The sequence below is a fragment of the Cotesia typhae genome, unplaced genomic scaffold, assembly GCF_013202065.1.
Source record: "Cotesia typhae breed Kobodo isofemale line unplaced genomic scaffold, CoteBio_Ctyphae contig_48, whole genome shotgun sequence".
NCBI classification, from domain to species: Eukaryota; Metazoa; Arthropoda; class Insecta; order Hymenoptera; family Braconidae; genus Cotesia; species Cotesia typhae.
The window spans coordinates 10,084,282-10,111,963 of NW_027423756.1; the positions used below are offsets into that span (position 1 = coordinate 10,084,282).

Sequence of the window (27,682 nt, forward strand, 5' to 3'; positions counted from 1 at the left end):
TAACAGGTGTATTTTCTTTCATCTTGCTTGTTTCACAAATTAACTACACTGTTGTCACTTATTTATCATGAACTAGTATTACACTGGAATTATAGAAAGAAAAATAGTTAAGCACACTATTAATTTGAATTAAAATCACAATTCACTCAAAAAAGTCATTATGAGATCTAATATTTCTTGACGTTTTACTAAAGAATAAGAAATAACTGCCATTATGGCGGGATGGCGGCCGGCTTAAACTAACGGTCAGCTTCGTCGGTACTGTAGCCCTCTGCCGGGTAACTGTGAACTATTCTCCCACTCCTTTACTTTTTCGAAGAACAATTTTATGCAATATTCAAAATATTGAAGATATAATTTACTTTTTTTTTGTTAAAAATATTTTTTAAATAATAAATGTAATTAATAAAATTGTTACGAATTTTTCAATTTACAACTCTACATTAATCTGAGCCGCCAAGATCTTAAAATTAAAAAAAAAAATTTTACACCAACATAATAAAAGGCAATTTATTTTATTAATATCAAAAGTTTACAAACTATTTAACGACATATAATTAAATCATAATTAAACTTTTAATCTTACAAAAAAATATGTAAACATTTTTAAATTGTATTTCTCATCGATCATGTGAATTATCAAAAATTACTTATAGTTAATAATATCAATAACAGTAGTGTTTAGAAAAATGGGGAAAAAAAAAAAAAAAAAAAAAAAAATTATTTAATCAGACTCAGTATCCTGATCAGTACAATCAGCATTGTGATCAGAAATAACTTCAATTGAATGAGAATTTTGTTCACTTTTAATTGATGTATGAGATTCATCCTGCGAGTTTACACCCGTACTTCTGTTAGAGCTTAAAGATCTAGATCTTGATCTTAAATTTCTGGAGCCAAAATTTTTTTCCTCTCCACTTTGTCCAGCTTCTTCTTCTTCTTCTTCGTCGTCTTCTCCATGCTCGCTGACATCAATTCCTTCATCACCTCCATTATTATCAGTAACCCAAGACTTGAAATGGTTAGTACGAGATCTTTGAACATTTAACTCATGATCATTTAAGGGACGATGCTTGACAATCAGCATGGTACGATTCATCAAGCCACCAGCTTTTGTTCTCTTGCTCAAACGGACTTTCGTCTCCAGTTCATTGTAATACAACCCGTTGTCCCGCAAAACCATAAAATAATTCTCCTCGTAGCCCTCAGTCGACTTTGATTTAACGTTCCAATTGTACTCTCTAAACATTTTATATAAATAATTCTCGTCGTCTCGATAATCAACACCCGCCTCGATGTCTTTTTTACGTTTCTCAACAGTTTCATCACTCGGCAAAAAATAAGCAACAAACTGCTCCTCGTTCTCGTCCATTACTCCCCGTAACATTGCCTGTGACATTAATTCAAGCTGCTGAGGTTGTGAGTACCCAGCGGGTGAAGGATCTATATCGAATATCACCTGAGCACAAGGATGTTTCCAGAGTTCAAAGTCTGGAAAAACAGGCAACACTTCAACAGGATAGACATTGGGCTTGTTGTGGTGTCTCTCGATGGGTATCTTGTTATCTGCAAATGTTTTATCAATGGCTTTCAACTGCTGGTCATGATCTAAATAATGGATCCCTTCAGCGATAAGCTTTTTAATACTTTTACCGCCAACTTGAGCTTCTATTTTCTCAAATACCTGTGGCTGGAGTCTAGTATTTCCTGGTGATATGTACTCAGTACTACGAAGCCATACTACTTTTGTAGAGTACATTTTTGATCTTTTTGACACAGGTAGTGTGAAACAATCATCTTCAAGGAGCTTTTCATCGTCAGGATGCAATGAGGTTTCCGTTTCGGTACTTGCATACTTTTCAATGTCTACTAAATCAACGTCTATTCCCATATCGTAATCTGTCAGAAATTCATGCTTATGATTTCTTTCTAATGTCGATGGAGTATAATTTGAGAATCTGAAATTAATAAAATTTAAAATTACTTTTGCAACCTAAGAAATACATAATATTAAAGTACTAAAATACTAAAACTTATAAATTATACATACCTTGTAGATTTAAATGGAATAATCAAAAATTTTAAATCAAACGGAATGTCAGGAAGTTTATTAGAATATTGTATCCTACACAAAATATCAGAACGCTTGCAATCATACACTAGTGGTATTTTTGTTGTTTCTGGAAATGGACTTATAATTGTGTCCATCGGCGAGGCTGTCTCAGTAGGCAGCATTTTTTATTTATTAATTAACTGACACGTCTGTTTTTACTGTGTATTTTTAGGACTGGTACAAACTAAACACACTGACACCTAAGAAACAATTGAATCTCGACTCATTCGACTCAGTATATTTGCCGTGTCTTTCAAATCTTCTTCGTAAGACGGAGTAAGTCACTACGGACAGCATACAGTGCTCCCTCTCTAAAATATTTTAGCTGCCTCAATTTATTCGTTAGTAATTTATCATATCTTGAAGAGCATTGTACTATAAATAAATAAATTTGAAAAATGTAAAAATTAATTTAATCATACAGAAATTAGCTGTCAATTTAAAAAATTTTTTTAACAAGATTAATTACAATAAAAAAATACTTCTAAAAATTTTTATTAATTTTCACATTTGAAATTTTTTTAAAATAATTTAATTGCTATAAAATTTAATGTCTGGCAATTTCAGTGTTATTTTAAATAGACCATTCTAAGAATTTCTCTCTAGAAAGATTATTAAATTTCTTAACTTCATTTACTCAAAGATTTCTAAGAATTTTATAATATGTATAGATTATTTTTCAAATCAATTTTATTTACATTACTAAATTACTAAATTGATAAAATTTCATGACAGTTTTAACAAAGATCGTAATATTACCAACTGCAGACATTTTAGAAAATACAGCCGCCATTTTGTATTATTGACTGAAATAAAAAGAACTGGCACATTTATACATAATCAACCTAAAAATAATTTTTTTTTTCTAAGATTATTTTAATTTAATTTAATAATAGTCATTAAAAGACTGATGTTAATTGTTTAATAAAATGAGAAGAGACGTGCTAAAGTTATATAAAGATTTGTTGCGATACGGTGATAATTTAAAATTTACTCATAAAAAATATTTCAAGTCAAGAGTAAAGCAAGATTTTTATGATAATTTAGAATTGAATAATCCTAATGACATTCAATTTTATTTAGAGGTAATACAATTTATTATAAATTAACAATACTAACATTTTTAAAAAATTGCATGTGTCATTTTTTTAATTTTCTACATGTGGAATTTTTTAAAATAAATTTTCAATAAAATAAATTATTAAAATTTTTAAATGTCTGCTAACTTAATTTTCATTATAAATTATTAAAAAAAAATTTTTTTTTACAGAAGGGGCGTGAATTATTATCCAAAAAAAAAGTCATCTAGTTTTTTAACTGTTTGTTGGTCAAAAATGTTTTCAATAAATCAATCGGTCAAATTAATAATAAACAAACAATTACGTTATGTGTCTTATAAAAAGTACTTAGATTATTCACGAGTACCTAAGCTTGACGAAAATGATTTAGAGGAGCAATGGGTCAAAGGAAGTGGCCCTGGAGGTTCTTGCGTCAATAAATCAAGTAACTGCGTTGTCCTAAAACACAAACCGTCCGGTATTGTTGTTAAATGTCATCAGGTTCGTAATGTAATTGAAAATAGTAAAAGAGCAAGAGAAATCTTAACAACAAAACTAGACAACAAATTAAACGGTGAGCACTCAATAGAAAACCAAATCAAACAAATATTGGCCAAAAAATCAACAGACAGATCAAGAAAGAGAAATAAATTACAGGACTTGAAGGAGGCATTCAAAAAACGTGAAGGCATTGATTAATTTTTATCAATTGTTTCTTTGTATTTTTTTTTTTTTTAATTTTTTTCATTTGTTTAATTAATAAACATATTGTTTCAATAAAGAAAAATTAAATAAATAATTCACTGGATCGTAAAAAAAAAATCACTTTTATAATAAACAATTATCGTTATATCAATTAAATTTTTCCTATTTTCGATTAAGATATTACATTTTTTATTTCAATAATTACTATTGTATTTCATCAATATTATTACTTATGCAGTCTTGCGTATACTAATTATTATTATTTGTTACTTTTATTTATTCACGAAGCGTGTGATTGAATGGTATTTATCATGATTATTAATTACCGATTTAATATACGTCAATAAACAAACAACGTAAATTATTTATACAAAATAAAATTAAAAGTATTAAAAAAATTAATAATAATAATTAAATATATACTTGACATTACCGAAAAAATTTAGTATGTCGCACATTTATAATTTGTGTCGACCTGTATAGTATTTTCTTCTTCCTCTTTTTCTTATTTTTGTCATTTTTCTTTCTTTTATATTTTTATAATAATAATAATAATAATAATAATAATAATAATAATAATAATAATAATAATAATAATAATAATAATACATTTCGAGCTCTACATATGAGAAAATGATGATAAATAGTACACATTAGACAAACATTAATTTGTACAGTATTAAGAGTAAATAATTTTTAAAAATTCAAGTCTGAGCATTACAATACAATGTTCAGAGTCGAACTGATAAAATTTAATAAATTTACAAGTGTTCTTTATCATTATCAATTCTTAATTATTTTTTTAAATAGTTAATCTGTATAGTAGTGACTCAATAACTTCAACTGTTTTTAATCCACCGGCTAATAAAGCCCTTAGAGCGCTTGTAACGTTTAGCCGGCGGTAATGAATTACGATGTTTAGGCGAACCAGAGCTTCTTAACCGTCGATTACTGGCAACAGTCACTGACAAAATATTGTGATCCATATCAACCTGATCCTCTATTTTCATTACCCTGACAACAGGCTGAAACTCAATACTAGACCGTCGTTGCTGTAACTCTGGCGCTGTTACCACTATTTGTTGTTGTAGGATAACTCTTTCGGACAGTGGGCAATCCATCTCGTCGTCACTATCATCATCATTAACTTTTTTACAATTTTCATCATCAAAACTCATTTCCGACGTACTTCTGTTCCTTCTTGGTCGTTTTTTACTCCTTGCACGCGCTAACGCTTGTTTCTTCTTGCTAGGACTGCTGGTAGAATCTTTCTTCTTGCAGGAAGTGGCTTCACGATGCGAAGAATCGTCATTTTGCCGAGTCGCCTCAGTGGCTTGACCACCACCAGCAGGTCCATCAGCACCCGACGATTCAGATGCATTCTCACGCTGTCGTCGTTTCGACAAAGTCGTTCCTCCTGAATAATTTTTCCTCAATATTACACTAGAGGATGTTTTTTGCCTGCATAAATTATCATGATTTTCTATTTCAGGATGTGACTCTATTGTTATTGACGAGGACAGTCTACCGTCGAGTACTTCACGCTGCGGACGTTTACGCGTTACTTTAGACTTATTTTTCGTACTTGCGCGACTATCTTGCTCTTTTAAAACATTTTCATGGTTATTTTCATCATTACCTTCATCATTCTTGTCTTTATTACATTTTCTCACTAATTCATTGCTGTTATCTTCATCAGAATTTTTATTATTATTATCTAATTCACTGGGCTGACTCAGTAATGATTCATTTAACTCAATTAAATTTTTATCCTTCGTTGGCTGCGAAATATTTGAATCATGAGACGATGAGTCTACAGATTCAGTTCCCGGTGCTTGCAGTCTTTCAATAATTTTTTGTTGATTTAATCTACTTTCTGCACCCTCTTCTTCTTCGTCCTCATCCTCATCTTCTTCTTCCTCTTCCTCCTCATCCTCATTTTCATTTTCATTCTCGTTCTCATTTGGATTGCGCGTACGAGTACTTTTACCGGGTACGTTTTCACGCTCAGAGTCAACATCCGGTGTCGGTTGTTGCTTACACTGCAATTTTTTCCTCGCTTTTATTCCAGGCCAGCCTGTTCTATTTTTTCTTCTCTTGCGACGTTTCAACGGAGATTCAACAATAACTTCACCGCACTCTGAGCTTGCACACGATGAATTGTCAAAAACATTAACCTGCTGATGACAATTATTAAGCAATTCAAGTAAATTTGATGGTGGACCAGATGCGTCCGATGGTATAATTGACTGATGACTCAAGAATTGTTGTTGTTGTTGTTGTTGTTGTTGTTGTTGTTGGTCTTGATTTTCATTTCTGTCTTCTTCTCCTTCACTGATGGTACCCAAATCTGGTTCGAATGAATCGTCAAAAGGTATATCTGCGTTCAGCATATCGTCTATACTCTTAACTATTTCTTTAAGCTCAAAGTCAGTACTAGATTTGGCATCAGATTTAACAGTATTAACATCTACTCGGGCATCTTCCGAACCGCTGAGATTCGTCGACTGTTGTTGTAGCTGCTGATGTTGTTTTTCTTGTTGAATTTGCTGTTGTTGCTCTCTTTTGCGAATAATTGTCGACATAATAGCCAAAGTAGAGGCATGACATCTCGGACTTTTTCTGGGCGATCGTCCAAGTCCATGTGGACCCTGATTGCGTGCTCGTTTACGGGATTCTGTTTTCTGACACAACTTCAAGAGATTTTCATGAAAATTTTCAATCTCATACGGTAATAAAAACGGCTTATTTGAATCAGGTTCGCTAAACGAATGCCAGAATTCAGCCCCGAGATCTTGACGCTGATATGTCTGATACCACGGCTCGGATTTTGGAATAGACTCAAATGAAAAACGCATTTTTTCAATCTCAGCCGACGGCTTGGACGGATAAAGTTTTTCTTCAGTAGGTGTTGTCACTTGTAAACCTTCAGCATTTACTTCCGAGGCAATACTCGCCGTTTGTTCATTTTTCAGCGTAACTTGCTCACATTTACTTACTTCCGGAGGATTATCTACTGGTTTAATAATACAAGTCGGTCCATTTTGAAACCTCAGCCGACAAACAGGTGTTTCGAATTTATAATACTCGGAATTATCTTTTATTAATGCTTCTGCTTGCGTACGTCGCCTTTTTTTAGCACGACCCAAATTACTTGAGTCCTGTGAATCATCGTCAGCAGGAGGTTCTTCTTTGACGGGTGAATTAACTGGCAGCTCGACGGTGGTTACCGGTGATGATGATATAATAGATGACGAAGATGGTTTATTATCCCCTTCACTGGACTCAGTGTCTTTAGGAAGAACACTACTACTACTACTACTACTACTACTACTACTACTACTACTACTACTACTACTACTACTACTGTTACTACTACTATTACCACGTGAATCATTATTCCAGTCACTAGAATCACGTTTTGAATCACCAAACATAAATGACTCCGCTTCATCACTTAACAGTGACAACTCGGATTTTCTCACACGTTTAAACCTGACGACAACTGGTTTCTCACTTGATGGACCCTCGTCTTTTTTAATTTCTTTTTGTTTTTCTTTTTCCACCTCTTTCACTACTGGCGGACTCTGATCATTAATATTGCTATTCAAATGAGCGGTATTAGATCTTAACTTATTACCTATAACTTCGACTTTGTAAAATGCACGATTGTCTTTTATCAAACGTTCTTCAACGGATTGCCTTCGACGGCCACGGGACGATCGCACCGCGATTCTCCTAACACTATTATTGACTCGATTACACTTTGTTTTATTTGTCTCTTCCTTACTATCATCATTATCTTCAGATGGACAAATTTTTGTACTTTTTACGGATTTATCATTTGCATCAATATTAACATTATTATCGACAGTCGTTGACTGATTAGTTTTATTATTATCAGCACTACACCTAGTATCTAAAGTCTGAACAAGACTGTCTGGCTTTTGTGCCAAAACAATCGGTTTAACCGAAGAACCATTGGCACGAAAATCTTTACCTGGTGATTTTTTATTACTGTCATTATTTGTTATTATTCTAACTGGACACTCTTTTTTTTTATTTAATAAATCATCATTAGAGTTATTATTGTCTTTAGAATTATTCTCACTAATACTTCTATCAGGGCACAAAATACCTTTTTTATTACGACGTTCATCACCCCGCGATGATGATAATTGTTGATTTTTTTTCGACGATTGATCGCGACTGTCTTTATTTTTAACCCTCACATCATTAAGTTCACTCAACGGACTTTTTTCAACAACCGTAGCTGCTGTTGTTAATTTTTCATCTTTCAATGGATCCTCACTATCGTCATCACACTTATCCGGCGGGTCATCTTCTTCAATCCAAATAGTACCTTTGGAACGTTTTTTAATAGTATAACGTTCAAGTTTGTCGAATAATTTTTCACTCTTATCAACTTCATGCCACGGACTACCTTTTGAACGCAGTAAATGCCCGCTCTCATGTTTTGCGCGAGCACGTAAATTATGAGGTGAACTTAAATTTAGATTGAGCTTACGTCGCGCCCCATTACACTGTACCATCTTCAATCCATCTACTCCATAATCCGCTAAATCAGACTTGTCGGTTTGATTAACTCCCTCGTTTCTTATTACGTTGTGAAGATTGTCGTTCCCATTCGTATACAAATTTTTTCTGCAAAAAGATTTTAAATAAATACATATTATAAATAACTAAAATAAATAATAATTTTTTTTTTTTTAATAAAAATATTAATTAATAATAAAACTAACTCAACGTCATCCGATTGATTAAGCTTTAAAAAAGCCTCAACATTAGCCCCAGCATTTATCAATGAATCGAGTGATAAAAAATTATCATCATTACGAACAAATGTGAGATGTTTATCACTCTGCACATGCTTTGTAAGATCCTTGTAATCGCACCGGCAAATTTCACAAAAACCACCGACTAACTGTTCCGATCTTCGAGCACGTGTTGCGGTATTAGCTCGCGGCTTACGAGTCATTTCTTTCTTCTGAAATAAATTAATAAAAAAAATAATTATAATAAAATAGGCATAAATTTAATTTAAAAAAAAAAATTACCTTATTTATTATATTATTTTTCGTTTCTTCCTCTTTAATCTTTCGTGGTTTGTCAAATGGACAAGTACCTGGTTCACCGTCAAAATTTAAGGTCGGCCAAACTGATAATTCGAGGAAGACAGGTCTCGTGTCCCTATTAATCAATTAATACAAATATATAATTAAACTTGTCAATCATTGGGATATAAATAATATATATAAATAAATTAAAATTACCTTTTACAGGATTCAAATTTAATATAAGGTTTTTTAAGTTCCTTAACTTTAAGATCCTTCTCAGATTTTATACGATTAAGATTTTTAAGTGTATTTATATTACTTAAAGTGGCATATACTTTATCTAGATAACCTTGTAACCTGTCGGTAGTCCAGATAGGTATACCCCAATTGAAGGCGGTATCGAGCGGATCTACTGAACACTGTTGTGGTTGTGTCAGAGCACGTTCCAACATTGCATCCACTCGCGATTTCTATTTTAAAATGACAAATATAATTGTTAAAAAATTTTTTTTTTAATTTTCAAGTCTCTAGACATCGAAAAAAAATAAAATAAATAATTACAGTTCTCTGGGTAGTGAGACCCCGTGTATTAGTTGAATTAGACAATGGACATTCACCGTTGTAGGACGGTGTTGGAGGCGTCCAAGTTGACGAAGGGACCTCTACACTCTTCAGCGAGGGAGGTCCCGCGCTCCCTCCGCTGGTGTAACCACATTTTTTTTTATCCGAACTTGCTGTCGCTGCTACTGCTGCTGCCTGTTGAAATTTGTCCGCTCGATCGCTGACAACCACCGTCACCCTCGCGTCTAAAAATAATTCAACTCTCTGAAAAATAAATAAATAAATAAATAAAACTATTAATCAATTATCAACACCTTTAAAGTAACACACGTGTACAAGCACTCATTTAAATAAATTAACTTTAATTAAAAATAATCAATTGATTAAATTTAAATGTCAACAACTCGCATCTGTTGAAAACGCCTTGTTCTTTTTATAATTAATTTATCGTTGGTTATAATATAAATTACTCAAATAATTAAAAACTGAAATATAATTATATTGGTAAAAAAAAAAAAAAAAAATAAAAAAAAATAAACATATAGAGCAAATAGACGCTAAAATGAGAACATAGCAACGACAAGTTAAATAATAAAAATAAAAAAAAAACAAATAAGTAGAACATGAGAAATAATAATGTAATAGTTACGCGAGCATCGGACTTACGATAAACTACTGGAGGAATTAGTAGCTCAGTGATGGTAGACTACTGTCAACTAATATATTATAATACACAATTCACTACACCAACATTTACGCAAAACATTCTCTCTCATTATTCTCAAAGTTATATACACATTTATTGTCTTGCGCAGCCGACGCCTTATAATACAAAATAAACAGCATTAAAAAACAATTTCAAGTATAAATATTACTTATTTAATAAACTGATTATCAATTAATTGATATCATCAGCATCACATGTTAATAATAAACTGTTATTATTAATATAAATAATTAATAAATGCAAGAGTACGTTCCCCCCTGTTGAACTGTCACGCACAAAATGGCCATTCGCCGTTAACAGCTTGCTCCTAGCACCTGGAGGCGGCGCTTTTACCTTTATTATTATTTTTATTTAATTTTATATATTTATTACTCAATTATTTATTATTATAAATAGCCTTATTAACATATTTATTTAAGTTAACTTGTTTATGTAATTATAACAACAAAACTCTCCTGTCCGTCATCATCATCACCATCATCAATGGATTAATAGCTTGGTATTATCATTCAGGTAGCTTGCACCAGATGGAGTGTTAAATCGCGGGTTAAAAATTGACAAACACAAGCTGATGGCTTTACATGTGGTATCAATTACTCACATACTTGTTTACTTCTTTATATGCGCACATATATTTATGATAACTAATGTAAATTAGTATTCGTAAGGGTGTCAGTGTGTTAAATACTTTTCATGTACTATCTTTTCGATATACATCTTGTCAACAAACTAAACATTTGTACGACCAACTCAGACTAAAATATTTACCCCGTCAGCCCGCTTCTCCCGGAATACCTGTTTATTTAATACACATACCGACTGATATCGTCGATTATTTATAAATAATTTTTAATTGATTTATTAAATCGAAACAAATGTTACTTTTTTTCGTTTCACAGCTTGCAATATATTTTTTCTTTTTTCTATTTTTTTTTCTCTCGAGAAGCTAAAAATGGCGGGAACCAGAAAAAACATTTATTATTGGACTTATGCTTACAAATATGAATAATAATATTTATCTGAGTGAACATTAATAAATAATAAAACTTACGCCTCCGAGATCTTTTATTCTGGCCTCAAGCCTGCTTGATAATGAATGATTTTTGATGTCAAGATAAATTCTATTCTTCCCCAATGGCTTATCACCTCGTTGCAAACGAACATCTGCAATTTTATTTAAATATCAATAAATTAATTAACTTAAAGTAAAAAAATATTAATAATTATTATTGCAAAAAAAATAACGAAGTTATTATTAAAATAAAAACATACGTGGCCGGGTTATTTTATTATCTTGCGCCAGGGATTTTTGTTTCTGATTGTGATTTTTAGAAGGCGATACCATTCCTATTAAATGAATCGCGTCGTAATAATATTTTTTGTCACTACAGCACTTTCCATTCTCACAACCAACGACCACATATAATTTGACGTATCTTTTTTGCGGTTATTATTATTTCATTTTTAGTTTTTTTACGTACAACAAAATAAAAAAAAAATTTTAACTCAAATTACTTGTCATAATGACAGTAAATTTAAAAAAATAAACCACAAATATATCAAAATAAAATAGTTTAATTAATAACCTAATATTAATAGTTTTAGTAAAGATTTTATTTTATTTCTTTATTTCACGATAAACTTCTACCGACCAATGCACCAATGCTATGCTACGAATACAGTAAATGGCGTAAGCACAAATTGTAGACATTAAATATTGTGTCGACTCTCTCTTTTCATTTGCTACAGTGAATTAAACTTGGTATAGTTCAAGCAATCGTTGGTAGTCCTGTTTCTAGAAAAATCAGACAGACACATGCACGCTAGAGAAACGCAATATATTTCTAGCCAGCTGTTTCCTGTTACTTTTTTCGTTGATTCTTCATCAAAATCATTTGGAAATTTTTATTGATAAATTAACGAGTGCATTGACTGTTAATATACCGGATAAATAAATAAATTTTGACACAAGATTGGAAAATTTATCGGAGGTAAGTTTGTCGAGTGATAATTTATCTAATTAATAGCGATTTAAAATAATTACAGAGATAAATTCGAATAAAGGTTGTACGCCATATTGATATTGATTAAATTTGGTACAGAGTATGCCAGTGGCGTATTGGCGTGTGTTGGTGCTGATGGTTGATGCATTAATATAACAGTCCATGTAGCATGTAGCCAAGTTCAAGTCTCAGTTAGTCGAGTTTCTCCACCTTTGTCGTAATAAAGTCTTGTCCGTTACGTCCATCCACGGAGTGAGATTGTTAAATTATTCTTGGCTTGGTACATATATATATGTTTATTTGTACTTATCTGTCTACTTAAATACACTCACTTTATAAGCACTATCTGCACACACCAACGTTTTTTTTAAATCCATGTCATTTCAATAGTGTGTTAGTATTTAAGTGCAAGTTTGTGTTAACTATTTACTAGCTTTCTGTGTCTCGGTGAGTTTCCTTTATTTTTAATATTTCATTTATTTATTTTTTTATTTTATAGCTGACCGTATTGATTGATAACAGTTGAGCGTAATTTTTTTAGCCAATTGCAAGCTAAACTAAAAAGTGAAAACAATTTTTAACATACCCTACTAGGAAAATTTTATAAAAAAATGACAAATACACATACAGCATCTCACTGTCTGTATGTAGTTGTATATATTTTATGATGATCTATTTGCTAAAAAATTTCCAGTAGAACACTTCCAAAAATTTGCTGCTTCTGCGTCAATCTCCTATCTCGAATATTCTATAATAGGATCACGGAGATTGCTTTATATTTTTTAGTATATTATATATAAAAAATATACATGCATATAAAGATTTATGTTGAGATAATTACATATCCACGCTCTTTGTTCAATGCTTTGTCATGCCATTTCTCTAGTTTTTTTTTTCTGCTAAATTATTCAGCAAAAGGAATTTTAAAATTAACTCCGTTTTTAAAAATTAAAAGCTGGATAAATTATTTGGCAATGATACTTTACCAAAGTAAAAATAAATAGTCATTTATGAACCTTGAGCTTCCAGTGAGCAAGATAGTCTTTTATAAATACAAATATGAATTAAAAAAAAAAAAAAAAGTGTAGAATGACTGACTTCTTACCATCATAAATTCTAATCAATCATTCAGTTGATTGGTTTTATTGTCTAGCAGTATTGAACGCTTTTTAAAATGTTGCTTTCTGTTAAGTACAAGGTTTTTTTTTTTATATGTTATAGCTTGTAACAAAAAGTTATAATAATAAATGGTATCAGTTAACTCGTTACCATGGTGCCGTCGATTAACTTCGGGTTTATTCGATTACTCGAACACAGACAAACTCAACAATTACTCAAGAAAAATATACAAAAACGAATTAAATAGATAATAAATCGTCCTGAGTATGATTATTAGTCATTAATCATTGATGTGTATGCAAGTACGAGTGATTAAATGTTTAACAACGTCAAAGGATTAGTTTTAAAGCTATAGTAATGCAGTATTGTTAGCATTGATTGCTCTTTATTATTATCATTGTTATTGTACTGTTACTAGTACTATTACTGATACTGTTACTATTATTATTGGTCATTGGTGCAAGTCCGCGTAGTATGTCGGTTCAAGGACTGTTTAATAAATAACTTACGATTATTTTGAAGCTAATTAAAACTTTACAGAAGTAAAAATAATAAATAATATTTGAATTGTTTTTAATTATTTAATGAAATTTTTTCAGATGGCCAATCGCATGTCGTGAAGATTATTTTGGCTTATGTCCGACTGAGACCGCTGACATTAAAATAAATTTAATACGGGATTTTGTAAATACAGTGACGTTGAATCTTTCGACGAACTTACATACAATTATCTATTTATTTTTTTTTTTTTTTTTTTTAATTTTAATTTTTGCAACACAAGTTATTTAATACACTTTGACATTATGTATTAATTACATATGATCTTATTACAGGCAACTGATACTAAGTACGACAAAATTAAACAATGTCCATTGTTAAGAATTAAGTACATCGTATATCACTTATTATTATTATTATTATTATAAATTATAATGTATGGAAATAGTAAGTAGTAAATATCTCAAAGTGCGTAGTTTAAAAATGTCACACTTGATTCGTGATTTCGCTTTCGCAAAAATAATTTTTCGTTAGCACCTACGCTCGATTACTTAACTATTTAAATTAATCAGCAGCTCGCTATTTTATTAACTCTAATTTATTATTTATTTTTGTTTGTTCAAAGACACTGTTTACGTGCGACGAATGCAGAATTACAAAAAAAAATTTATAGTCATAGTAAAAAAAAAAAAAAAAAAAAAGATAAAGATAACATCAAGAGCTTAAATTTGCTGACGAGAGTCTGTGTATGTATTACTTTATGTACATGTAGAGATTCGAGTAAAAGAAGAGTGGTTTAGCAGCTAAATTGATGGAAGATGATTCGGATTAAGTGCTGAGCCACGGATAAAACTTAAAACTTTTACTACAACTTATTGATGGATAGAACAACCATCAGCGGATTCATAACTAGTAAATAGTTATAGACATCGGTGTAGTGATTGTAACGATGGTCTGGTTGTTAAAAATGATATCCGTCGATACGTTCGCTGGCCAAATATGTATGACTGACGTCACGCACCGACTCGACACCGTTGAGGACGCCCACCTCGCACATACATTGCTCGCTTGCGGCATTATATTAAAAAACCCCCTCGTTCTTTTTTCCACTTAACTTATCTCTCTTTTTCTCTTTTATAAACACACTTCAATAATACTAATACATCAGTACTATACTAGTTTTTTTTTTTTGTTTTTTTTTTCATTCTTAATTTTTTTTTATAATTCCGGGACAATCAAGAGCTTGGCAAATTTTTCCGCTTTTCCTTCCGCCAAACAAAGGCTCAAAACCAGTTCTTAAAATCAATTTACTTGTATTCCCTTTTCGATCCTTTGGAATGATAAATGACATTGATCTTACCACACTTGATTTGACAAATGCTCATTTGTCACTTCCATTTCCACCAAAACGATATATTTGATTTTATTATATTATTTATAAGTATTTAATGTATAGATACTTATACACTAGTTATAGATAGATCATGATAATGTTAGAGCTTCCTTCCTTGAATTTTCTCACATACGTTAAATATATATTTATATATTGTGTACACATATAATTTAAAGTTGGTCCGATTGTTGGAGACGCGCCCACAACGACCCACGTGTGAAATCGTCCGCGAATCTATGGTCATGCGATGATGACGAGGACGAGGACAATCAAGCCATCATTTAGGTCGATTATTAACAAAACAACTAATCTTATCACTGAAAAATAATTATTAATTAATTTTTTTTTTCTTCGGTAATTATCACTGCAAATAATGGCACGCTATCTTACAGTTAGAATTACAATAATTAATTTGAAGGTAATAGAAAATGTTTATTTCTTCTCTTGAGTCGTAGTTGAGCTACCGTGACCTCCACCTCCGCGTTTGTGTTATTCTAACGTTAACGCGTTTAAGTTTAGAAATTTCCTTGGCAGTATTTGATTCGATTGGATTTTTTATTTATCATTTTTACACTCACATCTTGTTGTTATTAACATCAACACTTGATATATTTAATTACTGTTGTAGCGGTATGATAAAAAGAGAAAGTTGCTATTGCAAAACATTGGGATTTACTAGTGTAGAGTTAGGCTCCGATGACGAACTGTTTATCATTGTATGTTTATATATATTTTTTAAAAGTCTAATTATCTATCAATTGTCGTAGATATCGTAATAACAATATCTACATATATATCCACTCTGTTGGATATCGTTATATTTAATCTTTTATTATTTAATAGAGGTTAGTAGAGCAAGACCAAGAACAAGTTTGATGTTACTCTATATACTGGTTATAAAAAAACGGTGCCGTCAATTTGTCTGCACAGCAATTTAATAAATTTTTTAAATAAATAATAACTACGTGCAAATACTTTAAATGTTTTATTAAATTAATTTTTCTGCTTTAAATTACAGGTGGTCCTGTCGAAGAATTAAGTAATCGGCCGAACAGACTGAGATCATGGTAGACTATTATAAAATTCTTGAGTTAACACAGACGGCTACGCCTGTTGAAATTAAAAAATCGTGAGTACTAATTTAAAACATAATTATTACGATACATTATTGCAATAATTATGATGATAAATAAATAAATAAATAAAAAACAAAGTATAATTGGAAGAGAGAGAGAAAAAAAGAAGAAAGCTAATTAAAAATTTTAGTCAAGTAAGTGTACTAACTAGTTGGTACACATACGACATTAGAGAGTAGTATAGTTGCCATGAGGCCATTCTTGTTAAGAATCTTTGCAGCGGCCAAGGTTGACATCTCGGCCAAGAGGTCTGTGACCCTGGTGCAGTTCGACTCACACTACACTCATGTCCTTTTATTACAATAATAATAGCTCATAGTTTTTTTTATATTTACATGCACATGTATACGTGTATATTATTTTATTTATTTTTTTTAAATTTATTTATTTATCTCTTCCTGCAATTTTTTATTTTATCTTTTTCCGTTTACTACTTGGATAGTCATTATTTTTACGAGGGTTATCCTTTTTTAGATACCGCAAATTAGCTCTCAAATGGCATCCGGACAAGAATCCCGACAATCTTGACGAGTCGACGAAAAGGTTTAAAGAAATCTCGGAGGCGTACGAAGTATTGATTGACGGTGAGTCATCTTCGACAAACTGTATTAATTTTTTTTTTTTTATTATTTATTTATAAGGACTAATTATTAGTCACTGAAAAATAATCTCGTTTTTTTTTTTTTTTTTTTTTTTTTTTTTTTTTTTTAATAAGATTAGATAACGTCAGTGGCAAAGTTGACGAGATTATAGTTTTACTTTTAAAGAAAATAACTTACTTTTGTTCTTTAAATTATCTGAGTATATTTTTTTTTATAAATTATTTACTCTTATTATATGATATTTAATAATAACAATTATTTTATTGTTGGTGGTTTTTGTTACAGAGAAGAAAAGAAAAATTTACGACCAATATGGAAAAGAAGGCCTGCAAATTCCTGGAAACAAACGCAGACACGAGGATGAGTATAATCCGGTCTTCAATGAATGGTTTGTCTTCAGAGATCCTGAAGATGTTTTCCGAGAATTTTTCCAAGGCTCTCCGTTCGACGATTTATTTGATAGTCAGTACTTAATGTCACTCACTCATAAATTCTATATTTATTTTTGTTTTATTTTTATTTAAATAAACATATTGTTTATTTTTAGTGCTGAATGGCGGCAATGGACGTCGAGGAGGCCAAAGACACGGACATCCAAGACAAAACAGCTTACATTCACCTTTCGGTACTCTTGATCTCAGTCTTTCTTCGCCATTTGGATTTTTCGGCTCTGGAGCAGACTGTTTCTCTTCATTTAGCAGTTTCTCCAATGGAGCACCTATGGGCTCTAATGTACGGAAGACAAGTACTTCTACGCGATTTGTTAACGGAAAAAAAATAACAACTCACAAGTAAGTTTACAATTTTATTTTATTTATTTAATTATAACTAGTAACCTTGAATAAATAAATAAAATTTTGCTTTATTAAATAATGACTTTTGTTAAATTGCACTGTATTTTCTTAACTATTGGCGTTTTTAAAGATTTAAGCTCATTCCGATGTTACACTCATCAAGAGCTTTCATTTGAGTACCCACATGCATTTTCATATATTTTTATATATATTATATATATATATATATATATATATATATATATATATATATATATATATATATATATATGAAAAATTGATGTGGGTACTCAAATGAAAGCTCTTGATGAGTGTAACATCGAGATGAGCTTATATCTTTAAAAATGTCAATAATTCACCAAATACAAGGTCATTTTCTAATTGTGTATCTAGAGATAGAGAATTTTTGAATGCAGCCTCAATTCTTATCATTCAATTTTATCATATAACTATCTTGGAGATAAAATTTATTAATATGTCTTATTTAAATTATCAACAGGGTCGTCGAAGGTGGAAAGGAGACCATAACTTTTTATGAAAACGACGTTGTCAAGTCTAGAACCGTCAATGGTGTTCCTCAATCAATCACGTACAGTTAAATTCATTATTTTTTTTTAACTCATGCTTATTATTACTACTTTATATTTATTTAAACACAAAAATCAATCATTCACTCATTTACACTCGGTTTCAATAATTTCATATTAAGAATTTTTTAACTTAAAAATTTACCGGTATTTCGCTTAATAATATTAATAATAATAATAATAATTGTAATAATTATAACAATTACAAAAAGGCTGGTCGATGCATCCCGTGAGTTGATTAATTGAATGATAATATCTAACAATTAACCCAAGCCCAAAAAATGAAATGTAATTTACCAAATTATATTAATTTATTTTAATTATCTATTTATTATTACTAGTGATTTTTTATTGACAAATCAGCTAATGTTCAATAAATTAAAAAAATTAATTGTTGATACTTATATCTATCCTACGGAATAACTTCAATTATAAATTATAAATTATAATGAATAATAAGTAAAACGTGTGATACATATCTTGTTTGTCAGGTTGAATGAAGCATCGACGAGTCGTCAAGTGAATGACAAAACCGTCGACACATCATCAACGGGAAACAATACTGCCGTTCGCGGTAGTTCCAGTGCGAAAATACCGCATACCGATAACTTAAATAGGATAAAAAATCATTATCATCATCCACACACAAGTATCAAGCACGAAAAAAGTAAACGAAAGTGATAGTAAACATTCAATACAGACAAAAATTAAAAAAAAAAATTAAGTAATTTGGCTATGACCAGTCGACTAATTAAAATTACTTTTTTTTTCCATTAATCAATTAAGTAGTTATATTAAAAATCATCTCTTACCCTTTTTCTTTCATTACCAGCGGCTCTTTATTCTGTTACATCATTTCATATAATTAAATAGACATTTGCAGCTTTTAAATTACTCTACACTTTATAGCGTTACTGTGACTGCATTAAATAAAAATCCACTTTTATAATTTAGATGAAAAATATGAAAATATATCATGTAAGCAAACTATTCGTAACGTGATTGGTCAAATATATCAAAGCATAAAAATATATGCAAATCCTAAATTCATGCGCGCGCTTGCGCGCGCAAATTTGAATTCTAGTAATTAATAAAATAAATTATCCCGTGTATTATGATAAAATGCGATTATTGTAAACTGCTGAGCCGACTTATTATTTATAATTTTATTTATTCATTTCATTAGTAGTAATAATAATAATAATCATTGATGCTATTATTATTATTATTATTATTATTATTATTATTATTATTATTATTATTATTATTATTATTATTGTAACAATTATTATATAAAAATATTAATTCGCGTATGAAATGATTCGGTGGATCTTTTTATTGTATTAAAAGTATGTCTACATTTAGTTTGTTAAAGTTATTGTTGTTAATGATAAATTTTCAAAGAGACAATTATTTTTAACAGACACTCAATAATGAGGATAATGTGAAAATGCATAAGTTGATAAAAAACCGGATCTATTTATTTTTAAGACACTATATATTTGCTACGCTATTTTGAATAGGTATCTGTATTCACATAGATAGAAATTAATTACTAAGTTTAATATTATCACAATTATAATTATAGTTATTATTACAATAAATTAATTGATTAATGTTATTGAAAATAAATAAGTGGAAAATAATTATTATTCAATTGATGATAAATGCTGTCTGGAAATATAGTCTGATATTAATTTTTATCGATTGATTTTCAAATTATTCATCATCATTTCATCACACTGTAGTCAAATTCACTTTTTAATTTTAAATATTATTATTATTAATTATCTATGTGTATATAAAGATAAGACGATTTAATTTTAAGATAAAAAAAAAATACACTCTTCATGATCTAATAATGGTTAATTTATTTATACATCAATTCCTTAAAAAAAGCTAGTACCTGGCGGAACTGTAAAATTGTTACAAAAATAACGAAGCTAATAATTATAGAAAAACAATTGTTATATGTGATATATTTAAAGTTTCAAGTAATTGCACCGTAGATCAAGTGTAAAAATGTATTAGTTTTTATGCTCTAAGTAACAGCACTTTAATATTTATATTTTTATATTTGCGCGTTCTCTTGTGATTCTATTTTAAATCTAATTTGTTAGTTGTAATTGTTGTGTTTAATTATAATGATAATTTATAACATTATAATTAAACCACTAAAATCACTTTTTTCCAATAGACTCTACCAATTGAGCTACTTTTTTTATGTAATCTTTCTGGGCAACCTCTTTATCTATTCCTTTTTTTGCGTTCCACGCATCCCATTTCGCTCTGCCTTTAAGATTAAAAATACCTGGTCTATCTACAATTCAAAATTTTTTTAATCAATAAAATGCAAAATATATAATTGTTAAAGTTTTATGAAATTAATTTTTTATGACAATATATATTACCAATATTGCAATCTCCCACCGTGGCTTGTTTATATAAACCGTAAAGTATTAACAAATCTTCTTCTGATGGTTGTGATGCTAATTCTTTTACTTCTAGAGCAGCTTTTTCAAATTCCTGAAATTATTTCCAAAATGAGAACAAGTTGAAATTTATTAAAAAAAAATTTTTATTCTTTTGCGATAAATAATACAATAATTTGAATAAAAAAAAAAAATTTGTAATTAGTAATTATAATTAGAGTCAGTTTTTTTTGTGATTACTACAATTTTTACAAATTCAAAAATATTTATAAATTAAAAAAGAAAAAAGTTTGTAGCAATTAAATTATTAAAAAAAAAAAAATTAATTAAAAAGTTTCACATGTAAAAATTAATAAAAATTGCAAGTGAAAATTTTTAAAAGCATTATTTTTATTGTAATTAATTTGTTAAAAAAATTTTTAAAATTAACAGCTGACCTCTAACTTCAGTATTATCATTAATTAATTGTTTTTTAACAATTTGTAAATTGTCATAATTATTTTTTATTTTTCTCCCTAAATTGAATTAAAAAAATATTTTGTTTTGTAATTTCGTACTTGAAGGACATATTAACTGAGAAATCAACTAAAAAAAATAAACATTGAACATATGAAACCAAACAATAAATTCCATAATTTAATAAATTATTAAAAATAATCAATTAAATACAACAAAAATTAATTAATAACTAAACAAAAATTAAAAAATAAATATTAATCGATAAATATTGACAAAACAAAACATAATTCACGTGTTATAACCTTGAAATAATTTAAATAATTTAACAAGTATTGACATCCTTGACAAATTATTCGGGATGCTTTTTTTATTTGTTGTAATTAAAAATTATCGCTAAAATTAAACTTTATAATTTAAGAGAACATAATAAATGATTTATGAAAATATTTACCTCTTGAACTGACATGGTGGGTGTATTTATTACGCTGATATCGGAGTAATTAATACAATTATTAATTAGGCGATCGTAATATTGGATTTATCAAGATTCAAAAAATGATTGTAATATAGATATAAATGTAACGGCAGTTTTCCCCGAGCTAAAACGTGGCAGATGAGATAAAAAAAGTTCTAGTATAAAGGATATGATAGTATATAGTTAGATATAAATATACACGTTTGTACTTACTAGTTGCCAAAGAGTATAATAAGTATCTTATTCTCTAGTTGCTTAGAGAAAGGTAGAAGTAAATAAAATATGTGCAAAGTGACTCCAGTCGTATCGTTATAAAAGAAGGAAAGACCCGGATAGTCTTCTCTCACGCCGGAGACTAATTTCAAGCGCGCGAAAATTTAAATATTTTAAAAGTTAGCTGTCACTTGACAATTTTTTAATTTTCTTTAACAAAAAAAATTTGTTGTAAAAAGTGATTTTAAAAAAATTGCATTTTTAATTTATTAAAATTTCTATAAGTTCATTTTTTTTAAGTGACATTTAAAAAAATTTTTTTATTAATAAAATAAAAGCTAAAAAATTTCAAAAATTTTATCAATATTTACAACAATCAACAATTAATTATCAGTTTGTTAAAAAAATAATAAATAAATTAATAAGTGAAAATAAAGTGCAAGGAAATTAATAAAATAAAATTAGACAATTATTTTTTACAAGATTTAAATTTATTAACGATCTTAGACAGCGTTTAATTTAATATAAATCATGCAATAGTGATTTTAAAAGTATCCATTACCAATAATAAGTGAAACTGTGAATATTTTAGAAACGTGAAAGATAACATTCTTTAAAATGATTGTAATTTTTATATGTAATAAATATTTTTTCAAACATAACACAATGTATTTTTCTTAATCGGTACAGCATACACATAATAATTTTTAATTAGTATTTATAAATTTTTTAAACTCTTTATTATTCATTGTTTATTAATAATATATATATATATATATATATATATATATATATATATATATATATATATATATATATAAATCATCTTCATATTAATTAATTGCAAATAATTAAAGTAATATCATCGTGATATAATAACTATTTCATTCATATATCTCGTAATCAGATCTTTGTAGTTAAAAAAAAAAAAAAGATTCAAATTACATTACATTTGTCATTAACAATAAATTCATATCATTTTTAAATGACTCTATAATATTGCCACATTGTATCCTGCACACACTTTTCACAATGGTACTCGCTACTATGAACTAATATTAATTATTATTGAGATAATCGACTATTAACATATTTAACATCAGCTAAATAACTGACGTACGAGAATCTTGTAACGAAATTGCCCATTAATTATTTATTTAATTTTTTATGTATAATTATGTGAACATATATATCTATATAAATCGTTCTTAGTAATTGTTACAAGTAACCTTACCAATATTGCTTATAATAGTATTTATTAAGCCAAAAAAGTAGAATTAAATTCTACTAATTGGCTAAATTATCTATTTAATATTATGTTTACAATTATTTTTCGATGTACATTTTTTTGTTTTTTTTTTTTTTTTTAACCTTAGATAAATATTATTAAGTAAAAATTATCAAGGACACTTTTCAGATCTGCATTTTTTAAATTTAATCAAAAGCGCGGGTTTATTTAAAATTTATATCAAAATTAATTTTCAATTTTTGTTTTCAACAAAACAAGACAATAAATTAATACCAAAAATAATTTTACAAACTGCAGATCAATTGTTCGTTAACAGTTCTTAAATTTTACTTACACGAAAAAAAAACATAATAATAATATAATAGACAATTGTAATCAATAACTTAAATAAATCAAATGTTGTTATATACACGCAACACGAGCTACAATTTAAACGCCTAAAAATTTTACTTAATATTTATTTAATTCGTCGTAATGGGCACATGATTTTTTTTTGTTATCGTATAACATTATGTAACATATTCATAAAATTCTTATTCATAATAATATATATGGCAGATCTAAAAATATACGAAAATGTTATTTAATCTTTTTATTCTTTTTTTTTGTTTTTTTTGTTTTTTCTTTTTTATATATATTTATATCTATGCAAAGAATTAATGACACTAATCATTAATTAAGTAAATATCTTTCTCTCGGTCAATCTTTCTTCACATACTCATTCATTAAATTTCACTCATTAATTAAAAATACATAATTATTAGATTTACAATTAATAATTCTCGTATTGCAATAAATTATAACAACAGATTGATTTTTTGCTCGCGTTAATAAGCGATTTAATTTAAATCGTGATGAAATTGAATTAAATACTAATAACAGATCTTTTTCTTATATTTTTTGTTTATTTTATTCTATTTTTATTGATTTCTTCAATATCAAATAATTCAAACTATATTTAAAAATTATATAAATAAATGAATTTTATCAAAATTTTTACTACAAATATTTAAATTTTTATCTACCGTATATTATTAAATTGAATAAAATAAACGTTAAAATATAATTTCTAATAACAAAAAAATTATTGAAAGAAAACTCGAGATAAGAGAAAATAAATTTCTTCTGAGTTTTAAAACAATATTGCACTTTTTACCTCAGCCGTATTGCTGATCTATCTTCAAGATTGACAGATTTTTTTTTTTTATAATTAATTACATTTATAATGATATTAATAATTATAATAATAATAATAGTAGTATTAATGAATTAATAAAAATAGCACTGGTTAATTTCAATGCATCCCTTAATCGTTTTTAAGAAGATATCTATCGCGGTTGGTAATATATTTATTTAATTAATTTATATTTAATATGTAATATATAATATAAAATTAAATTAACGTGTAAATATATAAAGAAAAAAAATAAAATATAAAGTTATTATCGTAAACGCCAAGTCCCAGTTGAAGTGTAGCTTATCCACAAGGGTTGATCGGTACGAGATTACGTCGGATGATTAAAACTTGATATCTTGTGTTTATGCGGTTGTTAATTTTAGTTATAATAAATAATCAAATCAGCTTGCTGCCATGTCAATAAATAATAATAATAATAATAATAATTATAATAATAATAATAATTAATACATCAGTACTCCAAGTACGTCTCTTTCTACTAACAGGATTTTAAATATAATTAATTATTAATAATTGATAATTGAGACCGAGGTGACATTAGTGCGTTGAATTTAAATTAAAAATATACTGATCTAGATCAGTGTAAAAATTAATAATTTTTTTTTTTTTAATTATTTTAGGAGACAGGATGGATAAGCTTGACGAAGAGGGCTGGTGACGCGTGGACGGCGAATACTCTCAGCTGGGTGGCGAACCTTTACGCGGATGCTGTGTCCAGAGTCCAGGTGTTAGCACGGGGCGAGTGGATTCCATTGTTAGCACTCCAAGCCTACAGGCCATCGACAACCAGGGTTAACAAAGAAGAAAAAAAAAAGAAAAAAAAAACAGTATTGTTAGTAAATTATGATTTGATTGAAACTATAAAATTAATATTAATATTATTAAATTATTAATTAATTAATAAAGTATTAATATTTTATTTAATTTATCACTTTGTCTAATAGCTTGACAGCTTAAGAAAGAATCGTTAATGAGAAGCAATGATTTATAAACATAAATGCTTATGAACAAGATTTTTTTATAAGTTTGTACTTTTTAAATAAAAATGCATTGCTTTACACTATTTTATTATTAGTTATAGTGTGAAGCAATTAAATTGTGAAGAATGAAAATTATTAACTTTACAATAAAAATTTTTAAAATAAAATAGAATTTATTATCAACACCTGCGTTTGTTACTTTTTTAGCAGGATTCAGTAAACACTTAATTAAAAAAAATTAAATTATGGCTCGTGTACCCTCCCCGCGCTTAGGACAGGCAAAGAGACTAAAGATTCTAGGCTTAGTTAAAAAAAAAAAATATTAGTTTTTAATTAAAAATATATATTATTATTATTATTTATATATTTATATTATTAATGATATTGAGGAAAATATTAAAGTAGTCATTCGTGATTAGATTTTAAAGAATTTATGGGCATGTACCGTATAAATGGATGCATATCGCGAGATCTTCGATAGTTTGTTGTTTATTATTTATTATAAATACATATATATGAATAATTGTTTAATGATTTTAATTCAAATATTGTTATTCATAAAGATAGTTTTAATTACATTAATAATCAGGTTAACCACCGAATAATCCACCGATTTTAGAGGCAGCTTGGGTGTGCACCTGCCACGATAGCAGAGCTAAGTTTTGAGACAATTTTTTTTTTTTTAAATTAGACAATGTAAATTAAATGAGAAAAAAAAAGGTATATCCTATAGCACGTAATTATTAATTTATATTTTATTTAAATATTAATTTATTAATTCAATATTATGAATTCCAGCAAGCGATAAAGGCACGTGCCGTAGGACAGATTTATTATTTTAATTATAATACAAGATTCAGGCATTTAAGAAGCGTAATTTATATTATTTCAAAATCCAATGTTTTTTTTTAATTATTATAATTATTTACTAATTTTTTTTTATTAAAATAACATTGGATTTTAATTTTAAAAGTTAGTGTCAACTTGGCCATGTGGAGCATTTTTTGTTAGTTTAAATTTATTAATTTATTATTTATATTATATTAAGATTAATATTTTTTAAAAATAGATGGTGCTTTGTGCAGTTAACTAATTTATTGTTGATTAATTTATGTGATAATGAATGATTATCTTAAGTTTGTTTACAAAGGATGTAAATGAATAATTATTTGTTAGTATTAGACGTTAATTAGGATGGGACGCCAGCTTTTTAACAACAGCATCAAACGCCTAGAAGATTTTTTTTTTTAACTTATCAATTAATCATTAGTATTTTATTTTTTATTAATTTTTACTTTTACTGATAAATAAAAATAATTTTTTTAACAATTATTTTTTTATAAATTAATCGAGTAAATTGTTAATGAAAAAGTTATTTTTTTTATCAATAAAATATAATTTATAATGTTAGAAATTAAATAAATAAATATTGGTAATACATACATGATTAATTGATAATAATAAATAAAATAAATTAAAAATAATACATTTTTGCGTCACACCGCGTAACCATCCCTCTCAAATCTGTGTTTGATAAATTATTTGTTCTCTAATTACTCGAAAAAAATTATTCATTAAGTATTTTTTATTTCATATAAATATTTATTCAAATATAATAATCATATAATTATAATAATAATAATAAAATAATAATCAATAATGGTAAAATATTATTTAATTATTTATATTATGTAGATAAATTTATATATATTTATATTTATATCTACATTTGTAGTTATATAATATATATAAAATTATATACAAATTATAATAATAATAATGGAAGGGCAATAAGTGTTCCACAGGCACAAGTTGCCAAATAATAAAATAATAAAAATGATAACAAAAAATGCAAAATAATCGTCATGATCTGGAAAAAAATTTTTTTTTTTTAAATCTTAAACGTAAAAGCACCAAAAATTATTATGCCTTTTTTTTTTTTTTTTTTTTTTTTGTAAACTCACTGCCCAAAATTTAAATTAAAAAAAAAAAATAATTGCTTCTGTTCATAAGGGCAGTGTTTGATCATTAAGTGGGGGAGGTGCGCACCCACACCCAAAATAATCCTCATATTTTTTTTTTTTTAATCATTCATATGAATATAAATCTATCATATCAACAATCTCTTATTCTGCGTAATTACAAAATATTTTTTTTTAAACGTACGGTGGCGTAAACAAAAGCTAATAATCGAATGACCTCTTCTCATACATCCTAATTAATTATTTAAATTTAAATAATAATAATTGTGAATTATTTATTGATAAAAAATAATGCTTAGACCTAGGAGCGGGGAGTTGCG

General features: G+C 28.0%; 5 protein-coding genes and 1 long non-coding RNA gene across 14 annotated transcripts in view; 1 reads left to right on the plus strand and 5 right to left on the minus strand.

Annotated features, from left to right (window-relative positions):
* Positions 1–656: 656 nt before the first annotated feature.
* Positions 657–2,387, minus strand: LOC141529276 (RNA polymerase II-associated factor 1 homolog). The gene is made up of 2 exons (XM_074245774.1): positions 2,051–2,387; positions 657–1,958 (listed from the first exon to the last, which is right to left on the minus strand). Exons 1-2 carry the CDS (start codon positions 2,233–2,235, stop codon positions 725–727), a joined length of 1,419 nt encoding a protein of 472 aa, XP_074101875.1. The 5' UTR covers positions 2,236–2,387; the 3' UTR covers positions 657–724.
* A 2,046-nt stretch (positions 2,388–4,433) lies between these two features.
* Positions 4,434–11,895, minus strand: LOC141529274 (uncharacterized). The gene is made up of 7 exons (XM_074245771.1): positions 11,515–11,895; positions 11,294–11,406; positions 9,516–9,779; positions 9,171–9,424; positions 8,955–9,087; positions 8,640–8,884; positions 4,434–8,541 (listed from the first exon to the last, which is right to left on the minus strand). Exons 1-7 carry the CDS (start codon positions 11,585–11,587, stop codon positions 4,716–4,718), a joined length of 4,908 nt encoding a protein of 1,635 aa, XP_074101872.1. The 5' UTR covers positions 11,588–11,895; the 3' UTR covers positions 4,434–4,715.
* Positions 11,896–12,076: 181 nt separating this feature from the next.
* On the plus strand, positions 12,077–25,169 carry LOC141529279 (dnaJ homolog subfamily B member 6-B). Of its 5 annotated transcripts, none has more exons than XM_074245783.1 (7): positions 12,077–12,233; positions 16,274–16,384; positions 16,866–16,975; positions 17,279–17,455; positions 17,541–17,784; positions 18,287–18,376; positions 18,866–20,077. In XM_074245783.1, the coding sequence occupies exons 2-7, from the start codon at positions 16,320–16,322 to the stop codon at positions 19,053–19,055; spliced, it is 876 nt and encodes a 291-aa protein (XP_074101884.1). In that variant the 5' UTR covers positions 12,077–12,233; positions 16,274–16,319; the 3' UTR covers positions 19,056–20,077. The 5 variants fall into 5 exon arrangements, with proteins under 5 accessions (XP_074101884.1, XP_074101882.1, XP_074101886.1 ...); XM_074245781.1 differs by lacking the exon at positions 12,077–12,233 and adding an exon at positions 12,394–12,692; XM_074245785.1 differs by lacking the exons at positions 12,077–12,233; positions 18,866–20,077 and adding exons at positions 12,396–12,692; positions 25,021–25,169.
* Positions 14,105–16,100, minus strand: LOC141529282 (uncharacterized). Its single transcript, XR_012479559.1, has 2 exons — positions 15,646–16,100; positions 14,105–15,572 (listed from the first exon to the last, which is right to left on the minus strand). It is a non-coding gene; the product is annotated as an uncharacterized LOC141529282 (long non-coding RNA).
* On the minus strand, positions 20,222–22,038 carry Acbp1 (Acyl-CoA binding protein 1). The gene is made up of 4 exons (XM_074245787.1): positions 21,954–22,038; positions 21,717–21,864; positions 20,786–20,900; positions 20,222–20,694 (listed from the first exon to the last, which is right to left on the minus strand). The coding sequence occupies exons 2-4, from the start codon at positions 21,729–21,731 to the stop codon at positions 20,555–20,557; spliced, it is 270 nt and encodes an 89-aa protein (XP_074101888.1). The 5' UTR covers positions 21,732–21,864; positions 21,954–22,038; the 3' UTR covers positions 20,222–20,554.
* How (protein held out wings) overlaps positions 22,864–27,682 on the minus strand; it is a 43,284-nt gene continuing 38,465 nt past the window's right edge. For all 5 annotated transcript variants that reach the window (XM_074245778.1, XM_074245777.1, XM_074245776.1 and 2 more), the window contains exon 9: positions 22,864–25,169. The gene's annotated coding sequence lies outside the window, so the exon portion shown is untranslated. The remainder of the gene's footprint in view (positions 25,170–27,682) is intronic.

Excerpts from the sequence above, each read along its gene's own strand:
- LOC141529274 (XM_074245771.1), bottom strand. The coding sequence starts at position 11,587 with ATGGTATCGCCTTCTAAAAATCACAATCAGAAACAAAAATCCCTGGCG. Across the intron at positions 11,407-11,514 it reads TAATAAAATAACCCGGCCAC|ATGTTCGTTTGCAACGAGGT; the intron begins GTATGTTTTTAT and ends ATAAAATTGCAG. Across the intron at positions 8,542-8,639 it reads AATCAATCGGATGACGTTGA|AAAAAATTTGTATACGAATG; the intron begins GTTAGTTTTATT and ends ATCTTTTTGCAG.
- Acbp1 (XM_074245787.1), bottom strand. Across the intron at positions 20,695-20,785 it reads GGTGGGAGATTGCAATATTG|ATAGACCAGGTATTTTTAAT; the intron begins GTAATATATATT and ends TTTGAATTGTAG.
- LOC141529279 (XM_074245783.1), top strand. The coding sequence starts at position 16,320 with ATGGTAGACTATTATAAAATTCTTGAGTTAACACAGACGGCTACGCCT. Across the intron at positions 16,385-16,865 it reads CCTGTTGAAATTAAAAAATC|ATACCGCAAATTAGCTCTCA; the intron begins GTGAGTACTAAT and ends ATCCTTTTTTAG. Across the intron at positions 17,456-17,540 it reads GTTCGACGATTTATTTGATA|TGCTGAATGGCGGCAATGGA; the intron begins GTCAGTACTTAA and ends GTTTATTTTTAG.
- LOC141529276 (XM_074245774.1), bottom strand. The coding sequence starts at position 2,235 with ATGCTGCCTACTGAGACAGCCTCGCCGATGGACACAATTATAAGTCCA. Across the intron at positions 1,959-2,050 it reads ATTCCATTTAAATCTACAAG|ATTCTCAAATTATACTCCAT; the intron begins GTATGTATAATT and ends TATTAATTTCAG.